Source organism: Electrona antarctica (assembly GCF_951216825.1).
Source record: "Electrona antarctica genome assembly, chromosome: 14".
Lineage (NCBI taxonomy): Eukaryota > Metazoa > Chordata > Actinopteri > Myctophiformes > Myctophidae > Electrona > Electrona antarctica.
This window is the reverse complement of record NC_136795.1, coordinates 28,992,613-29,007,948: the sequence shown is the minus strand read 5'-3', so window position 1 is coordinate 29,007,948 and position 15,336 is coordinate 28,992,613. Positions and strand designations below refer to the sequence as shown.

The following is a 15,336-nucleotide window of genomic DNA, read 5'->3' as shown; positions in this document are numbered from 1 at the left end:
GGATGCCAGTATGGACATTTTGGCCCCATTCAAACGGGCTGATAACAGATGATTTCGCCGATTATATGGGGTGATACGAGTCGAATGGGGTGCAGCAGCAGCTTCACCTGACAGGGGGGAATTTCCCTGGCCGGACGTAGCGCGTGGAAGGAACACGTTATTCCAACCAGTTCCTTTCCCCTCCATCAGGCACCCCGGCTGGCCAGGGGGAGGTAGTTTAGAGACCAGGATTACTGCATGTTTTACCCTAGAGGGCACAGAGAGAACATGCAAACTCCACACAGAAAGGCCGTTTTTCGCCAACCCCGCTTCGGATATGGGCACTGATGACGCGGAGGAGGGAACACGCCCCCCAGCGGGACTTGAACCCAGGACCTTCTAGCTGTGCCACCGTGCCCCCCTTTGCATACATTTTCAAGATTTTTCAAAAATAGCAGATCTCCAAGCAATGCAGCACGAAGTGACGCGCTATGAGCTTGTATATCTGCTATTATTGAATAGCCAAAGTATAAAATATGGCTAAAATCTAAAATGACATATGTTTCCCCGCTTGTAATGGGTTCAACAAAAGTTTAACCACAATCACAACATACCACACTGGCATGCCACACAGGCCATTATATGCAAAGACCCACAGGAACCTACAATTTAAGTTTGATGAATGCACAGCATTAGTATATACTTAACATTTTCTCACATGAGAATAATGCCCTGTGTAGTAGTGTGCACCCCAAAACAATACATCAAAGACGTCATAAGAATGTGAGCCAAGGTTGTCCCGAGGACACATGTGATATCCCTGCCAAAATATTAGCAAACGCAGTGGCAACAGAACAAATTCCAGGTACTGTCGAGTTCAGTTCAGCTTGATCTGTTTTTCTCTCTCGTAATCTCCTCCCTCCCTCCTTGGAATTGTTATATGGAGAACAAACACAATTCCAAGAGTTGCACATTTCATCTCACTGTAAGGAGATGTTTGAAAGGCACGCTGTGAATGATCCACACACAGACTTACAGTAAGAGGGTCAGATAAGGGGAGCTGAGAAGAGGGAGTGGAGCGCGTACAGTAAATGTGTGGGCCTGCAGAGGCTAACGGGAGGAGCATGCCAGTAGAACAGACTGGGGGAAGGCGGGACATTGCGGGCCACGATGAGTCACACATGCCTCCCCATTGGTTGGCTCCATTGACATCTGGCATCTGGAGCTCATTGACTATTCTGCTCCATGGCAACCAGCGGTTATGGAATTGTAAACAGAGCGAGCAGAAACTGGAAGGCCAACCAGGAATTAGGGCTTTAGCTTGTCTCCCCGCTATGCGTGTAAGTGCTGGGATGGCCCTTGTGAGCTTACGTAGGTGTGCTGGGACGAGGCCCGAGGGAGAGCAGGGGGGGTGGGGGGGTGGTGGTCGGTTGAGGCCACAGCGAGGATGTGCTATCGACAAGCCCTTACAGTATGTGGAACCTTACAGTATGTGACTTGCAGTTCTGCTGTGATTTAACACATTAAGACGTGCGGACGATTCTAGAAATGTCTTCTGAATCGTAAGAGTTTTCTGAAAAATGTATGTTACTGTATCAGTGGTTCGTTTTCATGTCAAGGACCCCCAAGATTATATATAAAGTATTTGGCCACGGACTCAAAATATTATAATATAATATAAAGAAGCAAAGATTTGAGTTAAAAATGTTTGCTTTAATATATATTCAAAGATTTGCACACATTTTCAATATTTAAAAAAAAATAGCAGATCTACAAGCTATAAGCTAAAACATATCTGCTATTTTTTAATAGCCAAAGTATAAAATAACGGTTGATGCGATGCTTACAGTATGTCTGATAACCTTTGGTAACTTTGCGATTGTGATTTATGTTCAATTAAATTCATTGGTTTTCCTAATCACCAGCAGAAGTTGAAGTTCAGCCTTAAGAGAGAGCCAGTTTGGAATGATATGTATTGTAAGTCTTGTGACAGACACATGAATGGTTTTATCACATGCACTGGATACTGAAGGTGGAGGAGGTTTGCATTTTTGTTAATGCACCAACATAATGCTTTTGAACCCTATCTTATACAGTAGTATTTCAATATTCTGTGTAGTGTAAGTGTATGTCATAGAACAAATACATATGTTCACATACAAAAGGTTGCATGTACTCACTTTTGAGGGGCGCTAGCCCCTCCTATATACAGGTTTAATGTTTGTTTTTAGTTCAATGTTTGTTTTAAAAACGCCATTGACAATAAAGGGAATTTACGTCATCTTGTCCCTAACACAAACATTAAATGCCATTAACAATAAAGAGAATGTTAATGTTTGTTTTGACACTGTTTGTTTTACCGTTTGTATCACCATTACATCACCTAATCAACATGAGTTAGACTTTAATATATTAGCGCCCCTCACTTCACACGGGTGTGATTTTTTTGACTATACCTGAGGTTAATGTGCGATCTGCAGTGACATGCCATGATGAACAAAATGTTCAGTTTCTTTTCTCAATCCTATGACTCCTGTTTAATTGTTACCTGGTCCAGTTATGACTAGCCAAACAGAGTGTGGTGAAACACAAATGCGCCCATTTCGCCCATTTCAACTTAAACAAGTCCTCTGTGCGATGATGAGTAATCGATCTCTATCTCTGCTCTGTCAACTCGCCTAACCCTGGCATGTTTGAATGAAGCCACACTTCCTGAGAATAACCCGATATGAAGGTTATATTCACACTGAGCTGCATGTGGGGGCGGGACGGGGCATTACCAAGATCGTAGTGCTGTTAAGAGCTCTACTCCACTAGTTCTGTGGAACCCTGTGGTGCTACGCAATCATTTCTCTGGAGTTTCATAATGGTTCCAGAGAACTAGTGGAGAAGAGCTCTGAATTTAGCACACTAGTGGTTTTACAAGTGTGTTTCAACAGCACTACGGTCTTGGTGATGTTTTCAACCTTTTTCATAACAAGGCCCATTATTTATTCGGAATTTGAATCATGGACCACCTTTAATGAGATTTAGCCTCTCAGACCCAAAACTAAAGAATATTTTGTCCACTATCCATGCTGTATTGATGTAGTCTCTGTGACACATCTAGGGGCCGCAATCTGCATTCAAAGAATTTCCTAGAAGCTTTGTCATTGGTCGATTTGCCTGTCTGCTTCCTGATTGGTTAGTCACTGCAACCGGGTTTTTTTCGACCAATGACAAAGCTTCTAGGAACATCTTTGAATGCAGATTGCGGCCCCTAGATGTGTCACAGAGACTAAATTCTTTTTGGGAGCGTTCTACCCATTGCTGGCTGTCTGAATACCAAAGAAATAAAAAATAAAAAGGTCAATTATTGCTTATAGCAGCTTTAAGTAATGCAGATGTTTAACAAATAAATATAATGTAAAATGTACCGTAAAATGAAACCAAATGGACCCGTTACGGCCACGGGTCCATTTGGTTTAATTTTACACTCTCAAAAGAAGTGTCCATTTGGTTATCAGCTCTCCATCATTTAACAGGGGACCACCTGGAACTAGTGGTGGACCACCTGGACTATTGGGCCCAATTCAGAGCTCTTCTCCACTAGGTCTCTGGAACCACGTAACCCTGCGGTGCTACACAATCATGTCTCTGGGGCTTCAGAATCATAATGGTTCCATGTAAAGCTTCAGAATCATAATGGTTCCATGTAAAGCTTCAGAATCATAATGGTTCCTTCAGAATCACAATGGTTCCATGTAAAGCTCGGGTCAAGCTTCAGAATCATAATGGTTCCATGTAAAGCTTCAGAATCATAATGGTTCCATGTAAAGCTCGGGTCAAGCTTCAGAATCATAATGGTTCCATGTAAAGCTTCAGAATCATAATGGTTCCATGTAAAGCTTCAGAATCATAATGGTTCCATGTAAAGCTCGGGTCAAGCTTCAGAATCATAATGGTTCCATGTAAAGCTCGGGTCAAGCTTCAGAATCATAATTGTTCCATGTAAAGCTTCAGAATCATAATGGTTCCATGTAAAGCTTCAGAATCATAATGGTTGTAAAGCTCGGGTCAAGCTATATATTGAGATGGGGGTCCGCCAAAAGCGCCCACAGCAAAACAATACATATAATTTTGAGGGTCCTTGACGCAGATGAAAAGGTTTGAGAACTACTGGTCTCAGGTCTTAATAGGCTTAAAGGTCTTTAATATGTCTGAGTTTTAGATGTGACCTTTGCATCTAATTCTCAAAAGCAGTATTAGTTGATAGGTAGGCTATATAGTGTTCACATGTCTCCATCTTATGTTGTAGATGTAGACCAATGCTACAATAATGTTTCAAACCAAACTAGAATAACCACTGCGGTTACGAGTATGACATTCCCTCCAATGTGAGAGCATGCAGGCCTCATTATTTACTATGTGGGTTGTTGTCCGAGTGGTAAGAAGGTCTCTTCAGACGTGTGCACTGCACTCTGGGGAGAGACACCATAAAGTCAGCAGAAGATACTGCATATGAAGAAGAGGTTCACAAACTATGGGCCAGGACCCATTAGCAATGAGCGACAGCAATTCCACATGAATAACAGTGAAAGACAATGCAGTGCGTACACCCTCCAGAGATAAAAGATATTATCCACCCTGGACGTCTATGTCTCTCAACACTGTCTATTGACAGAGGCCTTCATCACGTCATCTGCTGAGCGACTATTTGCTCAGTGTTTCCTTGTACTGTCCCTCTCCCATAGCGCCTGCATGTTCCTGATGAATTCCCCTCTGACACTTTTGACAGTACTGTATTGTACGGCTCACCTGCTTCCTGCTAAAGGTAAGAGTGAAAACCAATGATGTCATTAGGTATGTGTATGTATGATAATATCTACCCATATCAGATCAACACAGCATGACGTATTTTAGATTGGAAGGCCTCCAACTCGCATCACAAGACAATTATTGTTTGACGTTTGGCCTACAAGGACATGGCCAAAATAGATTATTAATTTATTATTTTAAAAATGTATCAATCGTTGATTTTCTTTATTTTAGAATAGGCTCAATTGATAACTGTTGCACTCCCAACAATGCCCTCACATGGCTATTCTTTGTGGGCCATCCATTTCCCTGCTCTTTCCCCCACTCCAAATCCCCAACCACCCCCTTTCAGCAATACATTACATACAAGGATTATTCATGTATTTCTGGACTGAACGCTGCTGTCACACCAGTGCATTAAAGAGAGAGGAATTCCTGCAACACACACGCACACACGCACACGCACACACACACACACACACACACACACACACACACACACACACACACACACACACACACAGAGAGGAGGAAAGAGTACAGTACTGTAGAGGCAGGAAGGTATGAGTAGGCTACAGACCCCAGGAGCTCCTTTACAGTGTGTTCATATGCATGGAAATGAAATTATTGGTTTCCGTTCATCCATCATTTCAACAGATTGCAGCCGATGTGCGTGGATGGATTCCTGGCCGGGTGCTCAATAATGCAGTGGTTCTTGAGGGGGTTCCAGTGGGTCGCCATGCAGCAAAATGATTGATAGTTACAGGAACCAAATGGACACTTGGTGGTTTGTAACTCTGAGAAAGGTTTGCATGACCCTGACAGAGTCTTGTAACTCTGACAGTCTCGCGTAGCCAGACAACTATTCCACAATCTCTGGATGCTACATAGAGTCTGGAACTACACCTCCGAACACCTCCGAAATCCAAGCAAGGAAGCTGGCATTTCCGTTCACGAAAATATATTTTAAAATATATTTATATTTAAAATTTTAATATCCATTTCTGCTAAGCAGCGCTATATATGCTTAGATGATTTCGATTTAGCGCGACTGTAAAGACACTTCCACTTTATCGCTTATACTCATGATCAGAGCTTCCGTTCTCCAGACTGTATGTCGGAAGCATTTGAGAATTAAATTAAATTAAAGAGCACACAATGCATACAAAAGGGCAGTTAAGGGACTCTGTACTGTATGTTCTGTTGTTTAGGGGCCAGACTTACAGTAAGTCATCTCAGGGTCATGGGAGTGAATGACCCCAGTCACCCCAGTGTATCTATTAAACATCAATAAGGTGACGGATGGTAACTTTATACACATTGATAAAATAGAGTTGTGTTGGCCATAAAGGCCTTATTTCGGGTGATGATTGCATGACAAACATTTCTATATTAATCCCTGTTATGAGAAACGTCAACAAAAGAGCTTGTAGGGTTTCCAGGAGTAAATAAAAACCAACAGCATTCACTCATGCACCACACACACACACACACACACACACACACACACACACACACACACACACACACACACACACACACACACACACACACACACACACACACACACACACACACACACACACACACACACACACACATTAATTGACAACGTGCCAGAGTTTACAGACAGATCGAGGAACAGAACGTCATGGAAAACAGGATGTTCGTATTGTTCTAAAAACGGAGCAGAATGTTTCACATTTCTGAAATAAATGATGTGTTATTTGCAGTGCAGTTGCAGTTTAGTGGCAGATAAGCATCAGTTCCCTCTGCTTGTGCACAAGAGATCATTGATTTGAACACAGGCCTATGTACAGTACGTCTCTTGTCCACTAACACCAGGTTTCTCACTGTTCTCCCAAGAGACAAAATAAGCAGGTATACGCAGGGCTGGCAACAGTGGACTGTGAGAATCCAGGAGAATTTTTGGAGTGGTGGGAGGACTGCGCTCATACAGAGATGTCTTCCCCCAGAAACATTTTAATATTATATATAACTAGAAAAAGTGCCCTTCTGGGCACAGGTCTCCACCAGGAGTGTGTGTGTGTGTGTGTGAGACACGGCTTTGCCTGTTGTAGCAACCATGAGGCTGATTTGAAAACTGGCATTTCTTCCTCAGCCCAGTGGGAATATGCATGCACAGTTTCACCGCAATCGGACGCTGCGTTGAGTAGTTGTGGCGATTTGTACAAAACGGGTACAAAGCGGGCTACTCCTGAAAAGTTTAGAAGCCAATCGTAGGCAATGAAGGTGGATTATGAGAAATCAAACAAACCCGTCTTGATCACATGACTATGGAGAGCATGTGTACCGATTTGTGTGAAATTTGGATAACATCTGAAGGAGTAATATAAGAAAATGTGTTTTACATATGTCGGCCTCCTGGTGGCGCTATAAAGAGCAGATGTGAAAAATTCCAGGCAAAGGTTTTTCCTTGGCCTCTAGGGAGTTGGCATACAAAGTTATCCACAAATCCGTGCAGTTGGAGGTAAAAACACTTTTCGGCCAGTTATAGCGCCACCATGAGGCTGAGTTGAAAATGTTCACATGGCATTTCTTTCTCGGCCTAGTGGGAATGTGCGTGCGCAATTTCACGGAAATCACACGATGTGTTCATGATTTGCAGCATTTTGTTTGAAACTGAGCACTCCTGCGAACTTTGGAAGACAATCTTAGCCAATTAGGATGGAGTCTGAGAAATCTGAAAGACCCGTTTCGTTGAATGGCTCTAGAGAGACTGTGTACCAATTTGCGTGATGTTTGGACAAAATCTGTAGGTGTACTGTCCAAAAACTTGTTTTGCACAAAGCGGCCTCCTGGTGGTGCTATAACAGGCCGTTCTGGAAATTTTGGGGCAGAGGTTCATTGTTGGCATCCAGGGAGTGTGTGTGCGAAATTTGGCATCGACCGGGTTAACGATGCCGGAGATTAGCTGTTCACAGACGGACGGACACACGGACGGACACACGGACACACGGACACACGGACGGAGTGCAAAACATACTCTCTCCCCATGCCTTCGGCCTGGTGGAGACAATTATATAATTTTGAGAGGAGATGTGGTCAAAATGCAGGAGACTGCTGCAGGATCTTGGCTAGATGGGGCAAGATGTCGGGCAAATAGTAAACTATATTAGTAATACCAGTAAGACGCCTGAGGGCGAGAAGCGACCTTGCCCTAAAGGGCGAGGTGAGGTGACAGCAGACTGTTGGGTGAGCACTGGGGCTTTGGCATGGGGCGTCAGATCAACACATGGGAAGGAATTCTGTACTGGCCATATATGGAGCGTGTTTTGAGTGTACAGGGTTTGATCAACATTATGGAATGTCAGAACAGGTCAGCTCCATATATGGAGATCTAAGGGTAGGGCGAGGTCGCATGCACGCATCCGCCTAGGTGACAGCAGACTGGTGGGCTAGTGCTGGCGCTTTGGCATGGGGGGGTCAGATCAACATATGGAATGTACTCCGTACTGGCCATATATGGAGCATGTTGAGTGTACAGGGTTTGATGTGGTCAGATCAACATATGGAATGTCAGAACAGGTCAGCTCCCTATATGGAGATCTAAGGGTGGCAGCGGGGGCAGTGTCTTGAGTGTACAGGGTTTGAAGAGAGCCCTAATAGGGCCGGGCCTAAATTTTCGGGCCTGATGAGAACTCTAGGGCATGCCCATATATGGGCTTAATATTGATGACATCAGGGATCTCCATCCCTAATGATGTCACGTGATGTCACGAGGCATGACCATATGGTCATGCCGGGGTGACCAACTGACCTGCGGTCGCATTTACAACATAGAAGGCAATCCTCTGATCTGAAACTGTGATTATATTTCACAGCATTTGAAAATGCTTAAAATTGGTTACAATATACTGTAAGACAGAAGAATGGACAGTGATGATGAGAACATTAGGCATATATTACTATTGGTCTGTATTCAAAAATGTGCATACATTATTACACCACTGTAGTGCTTGTAGGAAAACCCCATCCGCTTGAAACTAAATGTATTCCATTTGGAACCAAATGGAGTTAATGGACCTTTTACTGTGAATGGCATTCTCCTGAGAATTAACCAAAAATCTAAATAGCTCCTTTATATTGGCAGCAAAATCTCATAATGCTGCAGTAGCCAACTTTCTGGAGTATTTCAGCCCTATTTATGATATATACAGTATCTATTAATGACGTTCTTTGTCAAAACCACAGAGTGAGTCACCTTGGCTTGAAGTTGAAGCAAACATTTCCTCTTCTCACTTCCCAAGAGGGTTGTATTCATTGGTATTTAATTTGAACCATGCAGCCGCTACAGTTCTCATGTAAGAGATGACTAATCATAATGGACATGAATATTGACTCAACAATGCAATGACATTCAGTCTCATAGTTGGACTTTGAACATATGATTAGTGGTTCCCACACTGGTGTGCCATGAGACGAGTCCACGTGTGCCTTGGGAGTTTGTGACAACTACACATTATTATTGCAATACATACTGTACATGTATACAAGAAGAGGCAAATTCCAAAGGGCAATTCCACACCCTACACTCAATAACGATATGTTTGAAGCGTTTCATCTGAGCATTCCTCTTTTGGGAATGTCATTATATAGGCTAAAAGGTTTCATTTAGATTTATTTATTACAAAGAAATCACCTAGGGCACAATCATTTATTTTTTAAACCACTGATTTAGATGATCTTATTCAATAAAGTCAATGTTTTAACCATTGTGTTTGAATAGCACCACTGCAAACACATGGCAGGTGCAGATATCAGATACCGAGATACGGAAGGCAAGGAGGTACAGTTGCTGCTTCGAAACCGTACGGTATCCCGGGCGAGTTAGTGTTGATTGTTGAAGTGTCCTTGAGCAAGACTCTGAACCGCTAATTGCTCCCGGTGTTCAGGTTAGTGCCTTGCATGGTTTCCTCTGCCGTATGAATGTGTGTGTGAATGGGTGAATGTAATGCACATTGTAAAGCCCCTTGGACAAAGGCCACTTTACCATTTTATTTTACTTATTAGAAAACTTAGATAATAAGGTTTCTTTCCTGTACGCACCCTGAAGAAGGCAGTTTGTCTGTCCGAAACGTTGGCCTCATCTCTGTGTCCACAATAAAAACTTTTGGCATTGGCAGCTACGAGTGTGCGGCTAGAACTTTTTTCGTATTCTTTCCTGGATGACCACCTACATTACATTTTCAAGTTGTCGCTGACTGCCAGAAATGTTTATTCATTGGTTAAATATTTATAAAATCCATATATAGATTTGACCACTTTCAATATTTTGGACATGTTGTAATAGGTGAAAAAAAGGGAATTAATTTCTGAAAATAAACAGTAAAAAGATGAAATATGGAGATACAATATGTTTCTCTCTGACAACAGCGATATGAAACAAGTTGCCGTATTTCAGTGGAAGTTCCTCAGAAAGTAAAGCTCTTCATTGTGGTTTACCACAAGGCAGCTGCAGGAGGTGTTGCTGGGGGGTATACTATTGACCAATACAAGTGCATTTGCACATACGTACAGTACCAGGGAATTTGTCCTCTGCATTTAACCCACCCTAAGCAGTAGTGCAGAACTGTTGAACATGCACCGGGGAGCAGTTAAGGACATTTTAGCCCATTAAAACTCTCTTCATATGACCACCGCGCTCTGACTATAGGTGCGCCACCCGTTCAAAACATATCAAAATAAAGGGTAGTGGGTCGCACACACCAAAACTGCACTCAAACAGTGCAGGCTATCCAGCCTTCATCACTGATGAAGGCTGGATAGCCGAAACGTTTGTCCTTTGTTTCAAATATGAAATAAACAATTTGAACTGCAGTTTTGGTGTGTGCGACCCACTACCCTTTATTTTGATAGCCCATTAAAACTGTCATTTTAAACTGTCATTTTAGCTATAATATACAGTATATAGCAACATAAGTTTTTCAAAAAACTCTTAAGAACACAAACTTTAGGGTTTAGAACAGCGGTTCTTAACAATAGCAGATATAGAAGCTTGCGTGGCGCAAACAACAAAAACCTCTGGTACCGTTCTGCCATAGTTGATTTAAGGCTGATTTATAAGTCATACTAAGACATACTCATTTATACTGATTTATGTATTCTCTGCTCTCCGGGTTCACAGTTGAGCAGAGACTACAAGCAAGTCTAATAAGTACACACTACTGCTTTGTAACTTAAGCGTGTAAGTCAAAGGCATATGGAATGAGAGCATGCATATCATGGCAGTCTCATTAACCAATTTTAATAAGTAATTATAGTCTATATTATATCTGCTTTCATGTACTGACTGAGCAATAACCATATGGAACAACTTGCCCCTTGACATCATACAGCTGAAAGTCATATCCTGCTTTAACCACTTATAAATCCTATACTTAATTGAGTGGGGTCCCACGAGGCCTGTACTTGGCTCCCTCTTTTTTACCTCTACACCAAATCTTTTTGCTGAAAATAGCCAATCTACAGAGCTTGTAGATCATTTTTTGCTAAATGTTTGCCTGTTATGACTTGCCCGGATGCTATTGGATTGATGTGGTCAAAAATGTTCTTTTTAATTTTGCATTTCCTATATGTCTTTTCCGTGTTAATGGCTTTGAATCTTTCTTGTTCGTTTCATGATGTTAACTGTAGGACAAAATCATGTGCATACATATTAGTTGTATGGACCTTAATAATGGGGACCTTAATAAGAAATCAAACATCTGTTCCCAAAAAAAGTAGTCACACAACAAAGAACTTTTTTTCTTACAAAAATAGTGCTCTTTATTATAAATTACTGAAATGTTTATATTAATATAAATATGTGCAAAGTCATATCAGTCTGCTTGTTCCATCTATGTCGCAACATCTTCAAGCATCTACAGCCAGACAGTTTGGCTGGGAAAGGTTTCATCTTTATAAAAGACAAGACAAAAACACATTTGCCATTTCATCTTCACTAATGTAAACATCGTCTTGATTTAAGGAAAGAGGATAAAATAAGATGAACTTCACCCCCCCCCCACCCCCCCACCCCTTATTCAGAGGAAGATTGTCTTATGTGCATACATTCAACAGCAAGCAATTACGCCTGATGCGCATCGCACACCGAAAAGAGATGATCTACAAAGTCACTGCGATGTGTTGTGAGCTTGTAGATCAGCTATTTGTGGTGCACGACACCGGCGTGTATAAATCAGGCTTTAGTATCCTGCCTGTGTCACACAAATACTACCATATTTATCTGGGAATGTAATGTTTCCTCTCCACTACAATGTATACAGATGTCTGACTGTTATCAGATATGTCAGGGTCTATGTGTGTGCAATCATACCATCCCCTGTTCTATTTGACATTCAGTAAAAGGTTGTTAGACCGACAAACTGTCGACTCGCTCTGGCTAATTTTGGCATAAACTCTCTGACGAGCAAAACAAGGTTTCACATCTTGAAAGGCCCCTATTTGGTTTTGATGCTCTTCTTATTACACACTGTAACATTAAGGTCATGAAGTTCAGCCTTGTATATTCTCTTAAAACTAATATATCGCCAGGCCAATGTCCACCCATCATCATGCATCTGGAATTCCTGCTGGGTCTGTGCGTTTTCCAGCGCCTGGTCAGAAGCATCTGTTTGTACCAGAGGGCATGTTGCTCCGACATGTCTAATACTTTCTCAAGACTGAGGTCAGTTTTGTCCACGCCTGGCATATCCGCCGCCAGCAGAAAGCCAGTCCAGTCATAAAAACCAGTCCAGGCTTTTAATGGATGAATAATGTTTCTGAGGCCGATGTGTGTGCCTATCCGTCCCACAGCACCATGGTTAGCAGCAGCAGGAGGAACTCGTGCGTCATCAGAGTCTAGACGACTGGCTCTGAGACTCACTCCACGTCGTAGGAGGATTGCCATGTTTGCTCTCTTTCATACTAAATGTATAGCAGCAGCACACTTTTCGGCCCCAAACCAGTCCTCACAGGCCCACGCCACCACGCTCTTCCTGGAATCAGCCGCTGGAAAGACTGATGCCCGCTTTTTACTCTGAGAACTACTTTTTTTTAAATGGCCCCGTAGGATTCAACATCACTGTAGATGCTGCAGTCTGGGGGGTCTCGGAGGACGAGACGTGACCGTTTCTGCGTGCCACACTTCCCTGTCAGCCCCGCACACATTGCCAGCGTACATCTTCCACTTCACTAGGAACTTGGATTAGAGTTCCTTTTATGACACGGTTATAAGTCCAGAGCGGTTCCAGAGCTCTTAGATGGGAGCATCGTACTGCAGGAGAAACTCTTTCAGCGGGTGTGGGAGTTGCTCTCTTTTACTGGATATGTCCAAGTGTCCGTTCACCGTCTTCCTGCACATGTGCTGCAGCGACGACAAACTGGAGAAAAGTGGCTTAATGAGTTCCAGCGGGACCTTCTCCCCTCCCGAGTAGATGTAATAAATATTCCCGCTGCGCGTGTACCCCATGGGCAAGCCCCCCTTGGTCGCGGGCATGTAGTAGTTGACCAGCTTGAGCACACAGTCAAAGTGGGGAATGGACTGAATGCTCTTGGGGTCTGTCTGCAGGAAGAAGGCGCCTGTGTCGCACTGGATGCGCAGGTTCTTGGTGCCTGACGCCGTCTTGACGCTGAGGGTGAAGAAGTGTCTGTTGTCCGAGCTGTCCCGGATGAGGAAGGTCCCGGTGGGCTCCGCGGCCAGCCTGGCGTTGGCCTCCTTGCCGCTGATGGGGCCCCAGTAGAAGCCGCTCTCCTCCAGCTTGCGGAGCGTGGCGAGGACCATCTGGTACTGCAGCTTGGAGCTGAAGGTCTTGTAGCGGTGAGGCAGCAGCATGTTGGCATCAAAGGGGCTGCTGCTCATTGCGGGTGAGTTAAACTTGCTGTGAGTTACCATGGCGCTGTGCCCGCACTCTGGACCCGTCTGGTGTGAGCGCTGAGCACCACACAGACAAGAGAAGAGAAGAGGAGGTGGGGTCAACCAGAGGTTCACACAGGGCTCCCGGTGGGGGAGAGAGCAAGTGGAGGTCAGCTGTGTGTTGTCTGGAAGTGAAACACCTGAGAGAGAAGAGAAGAGAGAAGCGGAATTAGGACTCTATACAGTGGGCGTGGAACTAAAGACCTGAGACCGATTCTACAAATGCCTATTGAAATCAGTAGTTGTCACATTTTCAAGATTCTTCAAAAATGTTCAAAAATAGCAGATGCTTTCATAGGCCTATATCTGCTATTTTTGAATAGCCAAAGAATAAAATCTGAAATGAAGATGCTTTCCCGGTTTCAATGGGGACATTTCTTGCTTTTACAGCTAAAAAGGGCTATTTAAAAAGGCAATTCATTATGGTATTTTAAATTACACTGCTGATGTGATGATAGTCCAGATCTGATGTATTTATAGTGGATATCCTCTGGTAGGATGAATAAAGTAATGTGATACAGTTCGACCCATGATGCAGGCAGCTCTCTCAATGAAAGATTGTGCTGCAGGTTATTCCAAATGTGGTAGTACATCATAGAGCTAAATAAAAGCTCTCTGGTTACATTGGGGAAACGGGCTCACTTGTTCCCTCTCCATTCAAGTAATTGTTCACTGACTGTCGCCTCTTTCTTTCTGTTCTTTGTAGAATGAAATACCGTTATGTAGGCTATACTAATTATAGCATACTAGTTTACAGAATAAAAATGACTAAAGATAAGTTCATTTAACGGAAACTTTTTATTTTTATTGAATCTGCCCATCTTTTACTGGAACTGACCGAGGTGTCTGACTGAGAGAGGAGTCTCCTCACTCAGTCAGACACCTCAGTTCCAGTAACCGAGGTGTCTGACTGACTGAGAGAAGAGTCTCCTCACTCAGTCAGACACCTCAGTTCCTCTTTACTGGAACTGACCGAGGTGTCTGACTGAGAGAGGAGTCTCCTCACTCAGTCAGACACCTCAGTTCCAGTAAAAGAAGACGTCTCGTAATCCGTGACCGGTTGCGCAATACGACCGATAATACACGCGCTAGGCTACTACTAGTCTACCAAACTAAACAAAGAAAAAACAACTGAGCACATGAACTTGTAAAAGTGTAATTCACTTAGAAAAAAGAAAGAAAGACACAGAAAACATGAGCAGCACGGATCTTACCTTAAACGTCTCGTTTCTTGGAATCTTGTAAAAACTTGAAATTATATCCAAGTGTTATAAATAGGGGGTCGCCGGCGAGTTCCAAATATGAAGAATGTAGTTGTCGAAAACGGTTCTGTCGCAACTCCAAAGCAACAATGCAATAAAAATATATATCCTTGGCAAGAGAGCACTTCAGTTCACAGAGGTTTGGTTGCAGGCTTCTTTCTTAAATATTGTGACTAGTGAGTCTCTCTCTCTCAGTGCGGTGTTTTAGTGGAGTGGTGGTGGTTGCTACAGAGCGCCGCTCATATTTGTGTACTAGTAATGCACGCACGCTCCTCCCCTCTTCCAGGAAAAAGCTCTCTCTGTTGGCAGATTGACAGTAAGCTTTTTTTTTTTGTGTTAGGATTCCTGGTATGAGAGAAGTCCCCTCCCCCTCCTCCTCCT

General features: G+C 43.2%; 1 protein-coding gene across 1 annotated transcript; it reads right to left on the bottom strand.

Annotated features, from left to right (window-relative positions):
- Positions 1-11,546: 11,546 nt before the first annotated feature.
- LOC306936722 (suppressor of cytokine signaling 3-like) lies at positions 11,547-15,043 on the bottom strand. Its single transcript, XM_079520336.1, has 2 exons — positions 14,908-15,043; positions 11,547-13,833 (listed from the first exon to the last, which is right to left on the bottom strand). Exon 2 carries the CDS (start codon positions 13,670-13,672, stop codon positions 13,037-13,039), a length of 636 nt encoding a protein of 211 aa, XP_079376462.1. The 5' UTR covers positions 13,673-13,833; positions 14,908-15,043; the 3' UTR covers positions 11,547-13,036.
- Positions 15,044-15,336: the final 293 nt, after the last annotated feature.